Source organism: Amphibalanus amphitrite, unplaced genomic scaffold (genome assembly GCF_019059575.1).
Source record: "Amphibalanus amphitrite isolate SeventyFive unplaced genomic scaffold, NRLGWU_Aamphi_draft 000678F_arrow, whole genome shotgun sequence".
NCBI classification, from domain to species: Eukaryota; Metazoa; Arthropoda; class Thecostraca; order Balanomorpha; family Balanidae; genus Amphibalanus; species Amphibalanus amphitrite.
The window spans coordinates 44,632-58,030 of record NW_024882172.1 but is presented as its reverse complement, the minus strand read 5'-3'; the positions used below and the strand labels follow the sequence as shown (position 1 = coordinate 58,030).

Genomic DNA, 13,399 nt, shown 5'->3' with positions numbered 1-13,399 from the left:
ATATATCCAAGATTTATTTTTCACGCCGGATCCGGTGGGATCATAGATCCCAAACTGTACCTACTTTGCTTCGAGATCCACTGAGATCATAGATCTATCACTCGGATCCATGCAAATGTCTGACAGGTTGATTTTAGGTATGCAGTGCTCAAATAAAATAGGCAATCTCGTCGCTTTCTGCATCCGCACAGGCTGGCGATCAGGTGGGATAAAAGAAACGATTTGATGGATGGTTTCCTTTGTTGAGAAGGTCCGAGTTTTCACACTCATTCATCTCCAGGGTCACAGCTTCTCTATTTTACGTTCCTAGTATCTAGCTGATAATCGCCGTACGCACTCTGGCTACGGCCCATGCCTCATGTCACAGGAATTGCCTACATCAGAGCAATGCTATGCGGCCCAAGGCAATAAATAGGTATATGTTATACAACTCACCGGTCCATAGCTCCCCGCCCCGCACTCTTGTTACGTATATTGGCTCGCATAATTCACCCGTGTTTTATAGGTTAAACTGCTGTCGAGATTATCGTGATAGCCCAAGTCCTAAGAAGAACTTTGTGCGAGCAAAATTGCATGCATGGGAGCCCAATTCTACGTTGGAACATCACCCAAAAGGTGTTGTTTGACTATGAACTTGTTTAGCTGTTTTGCTGGACGGTGGCGGTGCAATATAATGATAGGTAACTCGTAAGCTACTGTAACGTGGTTCCGTTCCGAGTGTCGAAGACGGTGGGAGATTTTAAAAGCTTTTATAGTCGACTACAGAATGATATTCCACTTTTCACAGGCAATTGCTTGCCTGGAGTGGTAGGCTGTGCCGCATCACTTTATCGGGCTGAGTTCACAAATAATAGCTTTGTCCCAATGCTCACAATCGACACGCTTAATTGCGTGATAAACGTCACAACTTAGCGCTCCGGTCAACTGATAGCTTCTGAGGAGTGGAACATCATTCTGTAGTCGACTATACAAATTACTGACAAAGGAAGACTGCTCACAGTCCACAGATGATTATCAAGAACCATACCCACCATTTCAGAGGTTTATCTGTACAACAGGAAAGCCCTCAACCTGTATGCCATGGTCCAGGGCTTTAGGCTCTCTGTCCAGAAGAATCGTTTTCAGCTTGTCAATTCAAGTTCCCAGGTTTAGGCAGAAATGGGTAGGCAACGTGGGATGGGTACGGATGGTAGGCGACGTGTGACAACCGAAACAGTGAAGGGTACCGGCTGGCTGAAATGGCCCGGCTTTGCACGGCTCCCACGCGGAGAACCACACATTCCCGGCCGAGCATCCGGTTGGTGGTGATGCACATTGCACACACTGCATTACCAAGCAACTGCGAGCCATCGGCGCTGCGGGACCACCGCACACACTGGTGCACAACACACCACCACAAATTGCACGTTTGAATAGATGCCGTGAATAACTACTAGCATACTGCAGCTGAGCGTTTGAATTTGTCACATCAGTTCTACTATGTTCCATAGGCGGCGGAACGGGGGGGGCACCGGGGCACCGTGCCCCCCCTTGAATTCTGCAAGGGGGGCACCAATAGCAAGGTGCCCCCCCTTAAAGGGACACTCCCACCTTAACATTAGTTTTGAGTTGAGATAGCCAAATTGGTGGCCATGGCCTGCAAATACCGGTTTGGGCACTCACAACATCGACAAATGCTTTAATTCGGAGATATGGAATTTCAAACTTGCAGTTTTCGGATTCTAAGGGGCTAGTGCATTGGTATGCCCCCTTAGAATTTGTGACGTCAGCGGAGATCTAACGATTTTTAAATCTTTTACTAAAACGTTTGGTAGCACGCGGTGGTATATGCTGCTTTGCGCGCAACAAATGCCGCACTTTCAAATAAAGTCGCTAGGAACAGCGGAGATCCCAAAAAGTAAACAAAAGTAAAAGTCTAATATCTTGAAAACCGGTGAATATTTTTCGATGAAATTTGGTAGATATTCGTTTTCGCTCTTTCTGAACCGAGCGACATCACTTTCGTGCCAATTCATTAACTTTTTTGAAGGTGGGAGGGTCCCTTTAAATTTGATGTATTAGTACCAGGGGCGGATTCGGGAAAACTCTAAGGGGAGGTTCATGAATCGAAGTGGTGCCCCTACCTATGCCCAAAATTAAAACCTCAACGGATTTCGGCCACTTAATTTTGGTGGTGCCCTATTTTCAGTTTTTTTTTTCTTTATTTTTGGTTAGTCATGTGATGACTGGTGCCCCTGCTAAGCCGCTGGTGCCCCTGGAAAGACTGTGGTACCTACCTACCCTGCCCCCTGACAAGCCTACGGTGGGCCCTGACATGACTTAGGTGCCCATGGGCCCTGACAGGCCCGTGGTGCCCCTGACAGGCCCGTGGTGCCCCTGACAGGCCTGTGGTGTCCTTGCTAGGCCTGTGGTGTCCCTGGGCCTTGGCAGGTTTGTGGTGCCCCTGTTAGAACGCAGGTGCCCTTGACAGGTTTGTGGTGCCTCTGACAATCCTAAATTGCCAACGACAGGCTTGTGGTGCCCTTGACAGGCCCATGGTGCCCTTGCGAAGCCGGTGGTTCCCCTGCGAAGCCGATAGTGTCCCTGACAGGCCTCTGGTGCCCCTGGCAGGTCTGTGGTGCCCCTGGAAGACCTGTAGTGCTTTTGCTAGGCCGATGGTGCTCCTGACAGGCCTGTGGTGCCACTGACAGGCCCGTGGTGCCCCTGCTAGGCCTTTGGCACCCTTGGCGGGCCTGTGGTGCCCCTGTCGGCTGTCAGGCCTGTGGTGCTCCTGGCAGGCAAGTGGTGACCCCAGGCCCTAAGTCATGACCCATGTGACCTCCACCCTGGGATTCGCCACTGATTAGTACTGCGATGGCTTCTTGGGAATTATACATGTAGGATAAATGGAATTTATCAAACGACAATAAGGAAGAGACAAACACATAGGTACTTGAGGATCAGCTTAAAGTTAACCACACATACGGGCAGGGGTGTAATTTTCCTAAAATGATTGTGGGTGCCCAGCTGTAGGGGCGCCCGGCGCCAGGCCGTTTTGGGGCGCGATAGATATTCTTTATGTGGGAGCCTAAATTAACACCGAATTTGATAACATTGCTAGCCGAATGGCGCTTCAAGTGACGTGTCTGACTAAGCAAATACACGCTTAAAAGTGGAAACTGACCGGAAGGACGTAAAAAATATGTAGAGAGGCGCCATCCAGTAGGAGGGGCACCAAATGTGGAGGCGCCAGACGGTTACGACTTACGAGGGCGCCGTGAGACGATGAAAAGGGCGCCATTCTCTTAGGAGGGCGCCGCGTGATTGAAAACGCTATGTGGTCTAGGGGCGCTAAGAGGCCAGAAGGGCGCCGCACAGTCAGTAGTGCTACGTTGGTGGGGACGTGGGGGCGCCAGATGGTTACGAGGTCGCCTTGAGATCATGAAAAGGGCGCCATTCTCGTAAAAGGGTGCCGAGTGATTGAAAACGCTATATGTGGTTCAGGGGCGCTGAGACTAGGCCAGAAGGGCGCCGAATAGTCGAGGGATGCACGGTGAACAGAGACCTAAGGACGCGAGACGGTCAGGAGGGCGCCGTTAGAACATGAGAATGGCGCGGTGCTGTCAAAAGTGCGCCATTCTCCCAGAAGGGCGCCGAGTGATTAAAAACGCTATCCATGAACGCGAGACGGTCAGGAGGACGCCGTTAGAGCATGCGAAGGGCACCGTGCTCTCGAAAGGACGCTTGCAGCCTTGTAAAAGACTTGTGGGTGCTTTTTCATCATTGTGGGGGCATAATTCAGGATTGTGGGTGCATATGCCCCCACAAAGAGATATAAAATTAGGTACACCCCTGCATACGGGGGTGAACTGCCATTTTCGTTTAGTAAAAAAAAAAATAAAATAATAAAAATCATCGTGTCAGGGCTGTGACGAAAAATAAATGGCCTAAATCCGATGAGAAAACTGGATTTGGGGGTACCCTAGGTTTGGCTCCTTGAGCCATGGTGCCCCCCCTTGTCTCAAATCGTTCCGCCGCCTATGCTATGTTCTTGGACCTACCCGCACATTCGGCGGCCAATATCTGCCCAAATACGATCCTTTTGCAAGCCTCTTGAACCATGCATTGGCAATAAATCCATGCGCTTTGTGACTTATTTGTGAGACCTCGGGGCATCAAAGCGGCAAGTTGCGCCTCTAATGCCTCCACCCACGCTCCCCTGAGCGCTCGGCTCGGCTCGGCTGGGAGCGGCGCGGCGCGGCGCTTCAAGCAGCAGTTGGGCGGTGACTGGCGCGGCGGGTGGTGCGTGTGGGAGGCCGGTCTGACGCAGAGCGTGTCCTTGTACTCGCTGACGTCGCCTGGACAGTCCACCGCTGTACGGTGAGGAGTGGCTGTGGGCAGTGCACTGTGTGACGCTGTGTGTTGTGATGTGAAGGAAAGCGGTGTGCTGTGATACTGTCGCTGTCTGTGACTCTTGTAGGTACTGTAGTCTAACGCAGCAGGTAGGTATGTTGTGTGACGTTGTGACTTGTGAGCTGGGTGGCTCTGTATGCTGTGATGTGACGCTATGTGTCGTGTGCTGTGTTATCTAACCTGTAGGTAGGTAATTGCTGGGTGCTGGATGCTGGATGGCTCTGTACGTTGTGAATTGTGATGCGGTGTGCTGCTTTGTGACTCTGTGATGTGTGACGTTAAGTGTGCTGTAACTGTGGCTGGTTGCTCTGTTGTGGTATCATTTGTGTCACGACTAATGATAATCCACGAGATTGCGATCAGTTGTGTTTGCGTTAGCAGCTGTGGGCGGATACGAAGATGGATAAGAATGATAAACGTTGACAGTGGCGGATCCAGGGGGGGGGGGGGGCAAAATGGGCATTTCCCCCCCCCCCCAAACGGCATGATTTTAACATTACGCCTATGGACGATGCATGGAAAGAATCGATAAATTTTTATGGTTTGCCCCCCCCCCCCCCAAACCTCTGAGCTGGATCCGCCTCTGAACGTTGAGAGCCGCTCTCAGATTGGTTATCTTCAAGCAACCCGTAAACTGAAATCGTTTGATAAAAAGTTACTTTTCTCGGATTGTTTACCTTTTATTGCTGGACTGACCACTTTGCTACCGCTTCGGAGTCATATCGTGCCTACTCGCATGTTAAATAGAGCTGGTGATCGATGCTTTACAAAACAGCCGTTCTTCGAAGAAGTCCGAATGGTTTGCTGTACTGGAGGCTGCTGACGCTCTGAACACTCGGCTCAACCTTTGGAACTGGGCAGGAAAACCACCTGTCGACCGTCCCTGCGGCGATGACATGGCCCTTTTACTATCCATGCACTTACCCGGGCCGGTACCTACCCTAAAGTTCCCGTTTTGTCGGAGCGTGCTACGACCGCGGTCATTGCCCTCGACACGCCTGACGGCCGCTGCACGCGTCAGGTGGGCTGCGTGTCCGCGTGGTGACGACAGCGCAACCTCCCCCCCCCCCCCCCAGCTCCGGTCTGGGGAAGGGGAGGGGAATCGGCATTGTGCAACCCCGGTGACCACAAACTATCAATTATTATCTTTCCGCCGCCGCCGTGCGGAAGGACACGCTCTGCGCTGCCGTGATGCTCGATGAATTGACACCGGCGGACGACGTTCATTGCATCGATGTAAAAGTCTGGACACTCCCATAGCATGAGTTGTAGTGGGATGATATCACGTGACCGTGCATTAGAAGGTTGGAAAGGTCACGTGACTGTGCATGATGAGGTCGGAAAGGTCACCTGATTATGCAAAGCAAACCGGGACTTATAGGCGACCTAATCGGCGGCAGCCGCTGCCATGGTCTGCACTTGGCACCGTCATCCTGGGCTGATCGTTATTCCACGGGGCGCTTGGTCCCGACGCGTGGCGGCGGAACACCTTCAATTAAGATGGGGGAGGCACTGCCGAGTGCCGACTTTTGGTCCCATTCTTTCCATGCAACGCCTATAGGGCTAATGTTAAAATGCCAAAATTAAGGGGGCACGGTGCCCCGGTGCCCCCCCCCCCTCTTTCCGCCGCATATGCCCGACGTTTAGATGGGCTACTGCGTCTTGACCTTTTCACTGATGTGCCGTAAAACAATAGCGTGGCACATGAAATGTGCGACGCACATTGCATATGGCTGCACGATTTAGAGGGGGATAGTTATCCGCTACACCTTAATAAATAATTCATGCTGTGTTACTGTGTAGGTATTTTTCCAAGGCATTGAATTGAGATGCATGTTGAATCATGGTGCTTCTGAACGTAAGACGTTATTTATTCGAATTTTGAATAAACTTGCCTTGTCCAATGCCCACTGTCCCACAGAACGAGCTTTCTATTATGGCCTGGCGTGCTGAGGGGCACTGCTAAGTGTCATTCGCCTGAGCCGTCTCCTTTTGTGCTGTCACAGTTCTGCTCAGCTGAGTGTCAACGTCCATGGAGACATATGGTACTTGGTCACACTGAGCCCTGTTGTCATTGCTGATGGCAACGTCATCATGACCTCACTAAGCGTGATTCAATGTTCATAAACCATAACTGGATACCTTCGTCGATTCTCCTGGGTTTTGAAACGAGAAATTGAAAAGACGTGTCATTAGGTAGGACTCCTATTTACGACATTAAAACCTATCCACGACATGCATACACGTCAGATTATCACGAATTTTCATCTTGCATGCATAATCGACACCGATACGAGTTACGATCACAATTACAAGCCGTTGCAAATACAAATTCGCTGTTCGACACTCAACAGTGATGTAAAAGGTTCCGTCATAAATCAACAACTCAAAGACATTTTCAAAGTGCATGTTTTCTTCCGGGTTTTGCAGGCTGTAGATATCCCTAAACCCTGTTTGTACGCTCCATCGCACTCTTGTATGCTCATTTCCATCATGTGTTTTTTTTTTCTTACCCGCAGGTGGTGCCAAATATGCAAGTTTCAGTAAGAAAGCCGTACGTGGCGGCGGTGACGGTGGTTGCTTTGTTTCTGTTCCTCGTCTATTGGAGCAATAAATCTCACCCTCTGGTCGGTAAGTGCTAACTAATCTGGGTCTCTAACATGACTGACGTGTCACAGCATCTTCAGCTTACATGCTGTTACGCGTGCTATTTCTTCGTTCAGTAAGTCCTGGAGCATCAAGGCTATGTCACTTATGACCCGTTAAATAGTTAAAAGCGGTTGTTGCACGTTAAAATCGGGCCTAGAACCCGTCAATTGACCTTCACTCGCTGTAAAAAAAAACTAATGACGTGACATCTGGACATTCTTTTCGCAGGAAATCCTACTTAGTCACAACATGAACACAGCAGCAACGCGTCATTTCCACCTGACCGACCAGTTGCTACCCGGCAATACGTGTGCTGTTCGCCTCACTCGTATACCGCACGCACCACATGACACTGGTCCATGCACTTTATCTCACACCGTGTGTGCAGCGTTTCACTGCGCTTTTCCAATGCCTCACCGTGTGTCTCATCATTTGTTTCGCTCACTGCGTGTCTCACTGCGTCCCACCGAGTGTCCCACTGTGTCTCAAAGTGTCTGCCAGTGTGTGAATTGTGAACCCACCATGGAACAGCACACCTAGCGCGCGTTCGGCATCCGGATAATCAGGGAGAATTTTCCGGGATCAGCGAGAATTATCGGGAATCACGTGCGGTATCGCGATAACGAGACATGCTGGAGATAGGCGTTCACCAACAATTTTCCGCCGGTGAATATCCAAACGATAATATTTTCCGGATGCCGAACGCAGGCCTGTTATGTGCCTCACCCACTGTGGCTTGGATACCACCCACCACGATCACCCGCCGCCCGCTGAGCCACCCCGGCTGCCCCGGCCACCCCCTCGACAGGCCGCAGCTCACTGGACCCGGAGCTGATTCAGCTGCTGCGGGATGAGCTCATAACCTCACCCTCCGAGCTGGCCTACGAGCTGCAGCAGCCCGACGTACCCGACCCGTCCGTCGGACAGTCACAGCTCATACTGGAGATACTCGGCAACAAGGTAGGATAGGCGGTAGGTACATAGTGGGTAACCGTTCGGTGGTTAAATGACGGGACAAATTTTGTAGTCCATACAACAGAAGGTCGTCTATTGAAATACCTATTTAAATAGGAAACGTCATAAAATTCCTTTGAACCACCCGAGTCACATCCTGAAAATATTTCCAAACATTTGATTTTAATTTAATTGTTTTATTTTGAGTAAGCTGCCTGCTGTCCAAAGGGTTAAAAAGTATTGCGCCTTTACTATAACGCTGTAAACCGTTATCACAACCGTCCGGACTCTGACATCTGTCTGTACGCTGACAGACGGGCGGCACGTTTATCGAGTGCGGCGCTCTGGACGGCGAGACGCGCTCCAACACTCTCTATATGGAGCGCTACCTGGGCTGGCGCGGACTGCTGATCGAGCCCGACCCCAGCAACTACCAGCTCATGATGAAGAAACACCGGCACGCCTGGACCGTGCCCGCCTGTCTGTCAGGCAGCACCGTGTCCGAGGTGAGAGGTGTGTCAGAGGTGAGCTAACGTGTCCGAGGTGAGAGGTGTGTCGGGAGCACCGTGTCCGAGGTGAGATGTGTGTGTCAAGGAGCACCGTATCGAGGTGAGAGGTGTGTCGGGGAGCACCGTGTCCGAGGTGAGAGGTGTGTCAGGGAGCACCGTGTCCGAGGTGAGAGATGTGTCAGGCAGCACCGTGTCCGAGGTGAGATGTCGTGTCGCGAGTGAGCTACACCGTACACGTAGTGTAGGGGTGAGTTATCGTGTCAGGGAATCTACCATCGTGTCAGAGTTGAGCTGTCGTCGTGTCGGCGGTGAGCTATCGTGACAGGTGTAACTTATCGTGTCAAAGAACGGTAACAGCGTCCGACCTGCTGCTAAGACCGTGTTCGACCTGAGCTATCGTCAGTGGTGAGTTTCAATGGTCAGCTATCGTCATGCCTGAGGTTAGCTATTGTTAAGTAAGTGGGTAGCTACCGTCACTCGGGAGGGAGTCTGGAGCACTGTGTAAGGGGAAGGCTGTTAGAACTATCGCGTCATAGAAGGTCTATCGGTAGGGCCATCGCGGAACGAGGCCAAGGGCTTGCTTGTCATTATCTGGCGGATTGAGGTAAGCGCACAATGCACATACATGATGAAGGATTTGTTCGGACCGAGACGGCGCAGTTTGTTTGGTCACTGAGACGCACCCCTATAGCTCCGGAAAACACAATTCTAACGAAAAGTGTTCGGAAAGTGTTTGTCATTTTTCAAACAACCTGTGGTTATACCGCTGAAAGCCAGCCGTTATATGTTTGTAAGCACCGCACTTTGGTACAAAGTGGTGCAACTGAGTAGTACCGCCCCTGAATATGCCTGTCAGTGTTTACTTGCAATATTCCTCACCCCTGCTTGTCATCCTAACCCCAGCTTCTCATCCTATCACACCGCGGTGCAGTTTCTGATAGTCACAGGCGGATAAATACAAGGGGTTGTGGGTGTTCGGGCACCGCAAATCTGCCGTCTCAGCACGCCGGCTTGGCTTTCGGGCCGCCGCAGACGGCGGGGTCAAGGTCACCGTCAAGGTCAAGCCCATAGTTCCTTCTAATTTTCCACCTAAGTTGATAGACTGTACCACACAAGGGACATCCAACCGCTTACCGATGAACTATCCCACTTCTAACCAACCAATTGTTCATTCCAACCGTTCATTCAATCGCTAACTTTAGTTATCCACAGTTTACGCATTGCTGAGCTGACCCACCAATTCACTCCCCGTCAGCTCACTAACCATACTACCAACACACCAACACAAAACACCAACCCATCCCACCACTAACTCCCAACAACCCCTCCACCCGCAGGTAACGTTCAAGCAAGACTTCAACATGGGTATGATTGACGACGGTTTGCCGGCGCGGGGAAAGCCGGCTCGTGGCAAGCGCACACATTACGCCAAGGTCCTGTGTGTGCCGCTAGAGGCGCTACTTCTGGCGCTGAGATGGAAAACGGTCGACTACTTCAGTCTGGATGTTGAAGGGCACGAGTACGCAGTGCTGGCTGCACTGCCGTTTGATCGGCTGGACATAAGGGTGAGTGAGAGGGAGAGAGAGAGAGAGAGAGAGAGAGAGAGAGAGAGAGAGAGAGAGAGAGAGAGAGAGAGAGAGAGAGAGAGAGAGAGAGAGGAAGAGAGAGAGAGAGAGAGAGAGAGAGAGAGAGAGAGAGAGAGAGAGAGAGAGAGAGAGAGAGAGAGAGAGAGAGAGAGAGAGAGAGGCGTCGTGGTGGTAAGGGCGTTGGTTTGATGTGTTGCGGGATAAAAATGCTAACCAAAATGCCACTGTTGTCGATGAATTTTTATTGGTGACTAACATGACTGTTAGCGAGTCCATAGACATGCACGCTAATGTGTGAGTTGGATACCTGCATTCCGGTCATCTAATACATAGTCCCCGGTTTATGAGGCGTAAGTGCAGTAAATTATCGACATCTGTTTATCCCCTTCGACACTTTGAGGTTCCCCTAATCATGTCAGTACATGACAATTCGTTTTCGTGGATCCAATGAAGTAGGCTTCGCGATCTTCTGGCGGTGGCTCTGTGCTATCTATTCTCTCACTGACACCAGCGCGCCTCATTTCGCAGACGCTCTCTGTGGAGTTTCGTCACGTGCCTGAGGGTAAGGAGGCCATCCGCCGACTAATGGAATCCAAAGGGTACGAGGTGTATACGGAAATCACGCACCACGACGACCTGGCCAACGACTTTATCTTCCGACGGAAAACGTAGTGCTGTGACCCCGCTGACGTCGTACGGCGGCCGGGCCGACGACGGCCTCTCTGTGATGGGTGCTGCGGTGCAGTGTCTGCGGTGTAGTCTGTGTGATAAGTTAAAGAGCGTGAGCGGTCAGGGTAACGTGTGGCGTGTGTTTTTAGATGAAAACTTTTCGGTGCGTGGGTATGAAAACATTAGGTTTTGACAGCTACCAAAGTGCATTATAGAAATGGTTTTAATTAATATTGTATCGCAGCACGCATTACAAGTAATAATAAGGATAGTATTAGTTGTGCCAATGCGAGAAACATATGTCTCCTTCAGTCATAGTCGCCTTCCGTACCAACGATGTGGTTTTAAACAGGTATTATAATTATTTAATGCGATGCATACGCGTTGTCGCAAATATCTTAGTCACCCGCCCACATGTTTGCTGTGTTTGCATGTTCCGTTCTGCCTTTCACATGTTTGTTTTATCTTTCCAAGCATCGTTTTGTTTTGCCGTTTTGCCTGTCAAAGTCTGTTTTTGGTGTTCGCATTGTTTCGCAATCCCTGTTAATGAGCTTTTTCATACCGGTGGCTTGGGCTCTTGTTTTTATCTAGCCATGCGGCGCCCAACATTGAGGGATTGCTAAGAATAATGCGATAGTCCCGATATATTCAACGGGCATGGAGCATATACGAGGATTTGTACGTGCTTCTTTTAAAGGTAGTGTGCCACCTTTGAAAGATTTCCCGTTTTATTTTTCCTAGGATAAGAAGCTTCTGTTTTTACCTAATATCGCAAAAAAAAAAATCAAAAATGGGCCTGGAATAGTGCCTTTTTCGCCTAAAAGTTTATCGGTTTTTAGATATGTATAACAACTGTAGTGGGCTCACCTGCAAACAGGCGTCGGGCAACAATCGCGAATGCGGCGCACTTGTGACAATAAGCAAAGGTCATTATAGTGTTACGACCATACGACGTACGGGAATGAGTTATCAGCTGTCTAATCGTAGACAACACAATGTCGAGCCTTAAACTGTAAGCCTGTATTGGTATTGTTTCTTAAATTTGGCTGTCGAACATTAATTTGTGGTTTGAAATATGATTTTATGTAAAATAATTGATATGAAACAGCCGTCTCTTAAGTTATGACCCCATTACACCACACGCAAGTGGCAGAAATGACAATGATCAGCTGACGCATTTTTCTTGGCCGAAGTCAGAGCGCGCGGCCCGACGCACCACGCGTATTTGGAAATTCCGACCTCGACGAGCATCAGAAGCCACCTAACAGGCGTGTTCGAAACCGCAGGAGATGATGATGAACGGGTTTATCGAAACTTGATTGGATGAGCCTATCGGTAATAGCGATTTTAGTGTGTGCATTTATTGTTCATAGTGGTGTGAAATGTGGTTGGGGTACGACCGACAACCCGTCCGGGCGAATTTCGCACTGGGGTACTCAAAATTTGAAGAATTTAAGACGTTTCCGTAAGTTTTGAAGGTATGGATAAGTTCTAAAAATCCGGTTCTCCTTATCCGGGTCATTAACTCCATATGGTCCAAGAAAGCTGGCACACTACCTTTAACAGTCTTTCGTGTTGTGGTGCCCAGTACTACCAAAAGCTAATGTCTCGCATATGGGTCAAATAGTATATTTCGGGGGTATTATACGGGTATAATGGGTGGTCTGACATTTAACTCTCCATTATGAAGGGTAGCATGAATTACTTAGGCGGGGCATAAAATGACACGGTGACCTGTTGTGGTGACACAACAGTGACGACGCAGTCACCTCTGCTATCAACTCTGAAACCGACGAGAAATGTATCATTTCTCGTAGAATGTGGCACTGTGTCCAATCCACATATGGTACTTCATCTATGTTGGTCACAATCCCAACAACACTTGGACTATTAGTACCAGGGTGATAGAAACATTCATTACAGTAAATCTCACTCATTCTGATATAATCATAGGGCTATATACTGGATACGGCCATAGATACTGGACAACAGAGTGCTTTTTAAAAAGATATTTGTATATGAGATTCAGTCCATGGGCATGCAGGATTGTTACAATGTTTGAAATCTCGCCTGACAGCAATGTGCCTCAGCTCGATTAGATGCGAATCGCAATGTCATTACAAGATCGCCTGTTCAAATATAAACTCACACTGTTCGTCATACTGACGATCGCGTGTTGCACTGTTAGTCATCGTCAATTCGTGTAAATAAAAAGTTCACTCAGTTTGTTACTTCAATGGGTACGAACAGTTGAATTCACCGTGTGTATTCCCTGTACAGCTGTATTCACCTGTCAAAGGTTGCCACAAGGCCTGTCGATGTGGATGGATGTCATCGGCCATCGTCTGGGCTGGGGTCAATTGCACATAGTATCAATGAACTTTAACAACAGGCTGGTAAAGTCCATCAAGAGATGGTGAGACTTGTGTATCGCCTTGTCCTACAAAAAGTGTCCATTTCCTCTGACGGACACAGAGTGGTGTGCCCGCCACACGGCATCATTCTCAACACATCATCACAGCACAGCCTCCACATGACACTGCGCCAGCACTACCTTTACGGACAAAACAAAAACACCGCACGACATCTACCGACCGTCAAAACAAAGCCACTACACCATTAACAGCTTCTGACGGACTT

General features: G+C 49.5%; 1 protein-coding gene across 2 annotated transcripts in view; it reads left to right on the top strand.

Annotated features, from left to right (window-relative positions):
• LOC122364461 (protein Star-like) overlaps positions 1 to 13,009 on the top strand; it is a 43,619-nt gene extending 30,610 nt beyond the window's left edge. The window contains exons 1-6 of one of the 2 annotated variants that reach the window (XM_043334838.1): positions 4,260 to 4,359; positions 6,912 to 7,023; positions 7,850 to 8,001; positions 8,310 to 8,501; positions 9,842 to 10,069; positions 10,619 to 13,009. In XM_043334838.1, coding sequence (XP_043190773.1) covers positions 6,924 to 7,023; positions 7,850 to 8,001; positions 8,310 to 8,501; positions 9,842 to 10,069; positions 10,619 to 10,762 — 816 coding nt within the window. In that variant the 5' untranslated portion in view covers positions 4,260 to 4,359; positions 6,912 to 6,923 and the 3' untranslated portion in view covers positions 10,763 to 13,009. Of the gene's footprint in view, positions 1 to 4,259; positions 4,360 to 6,911; positions 7,024 to 7,849; positions 8,002 to 8,309; positions 8,502 to 9,841; positions 10,070 to 10,618 lie in introns of those variants that run through there. The other variant, XM_043334837.1, reaches the window with a different exon arrangement.
• The last annotated feature ends 390 nt before the right edge of the window (positions 13,010 to 13,399 follow it).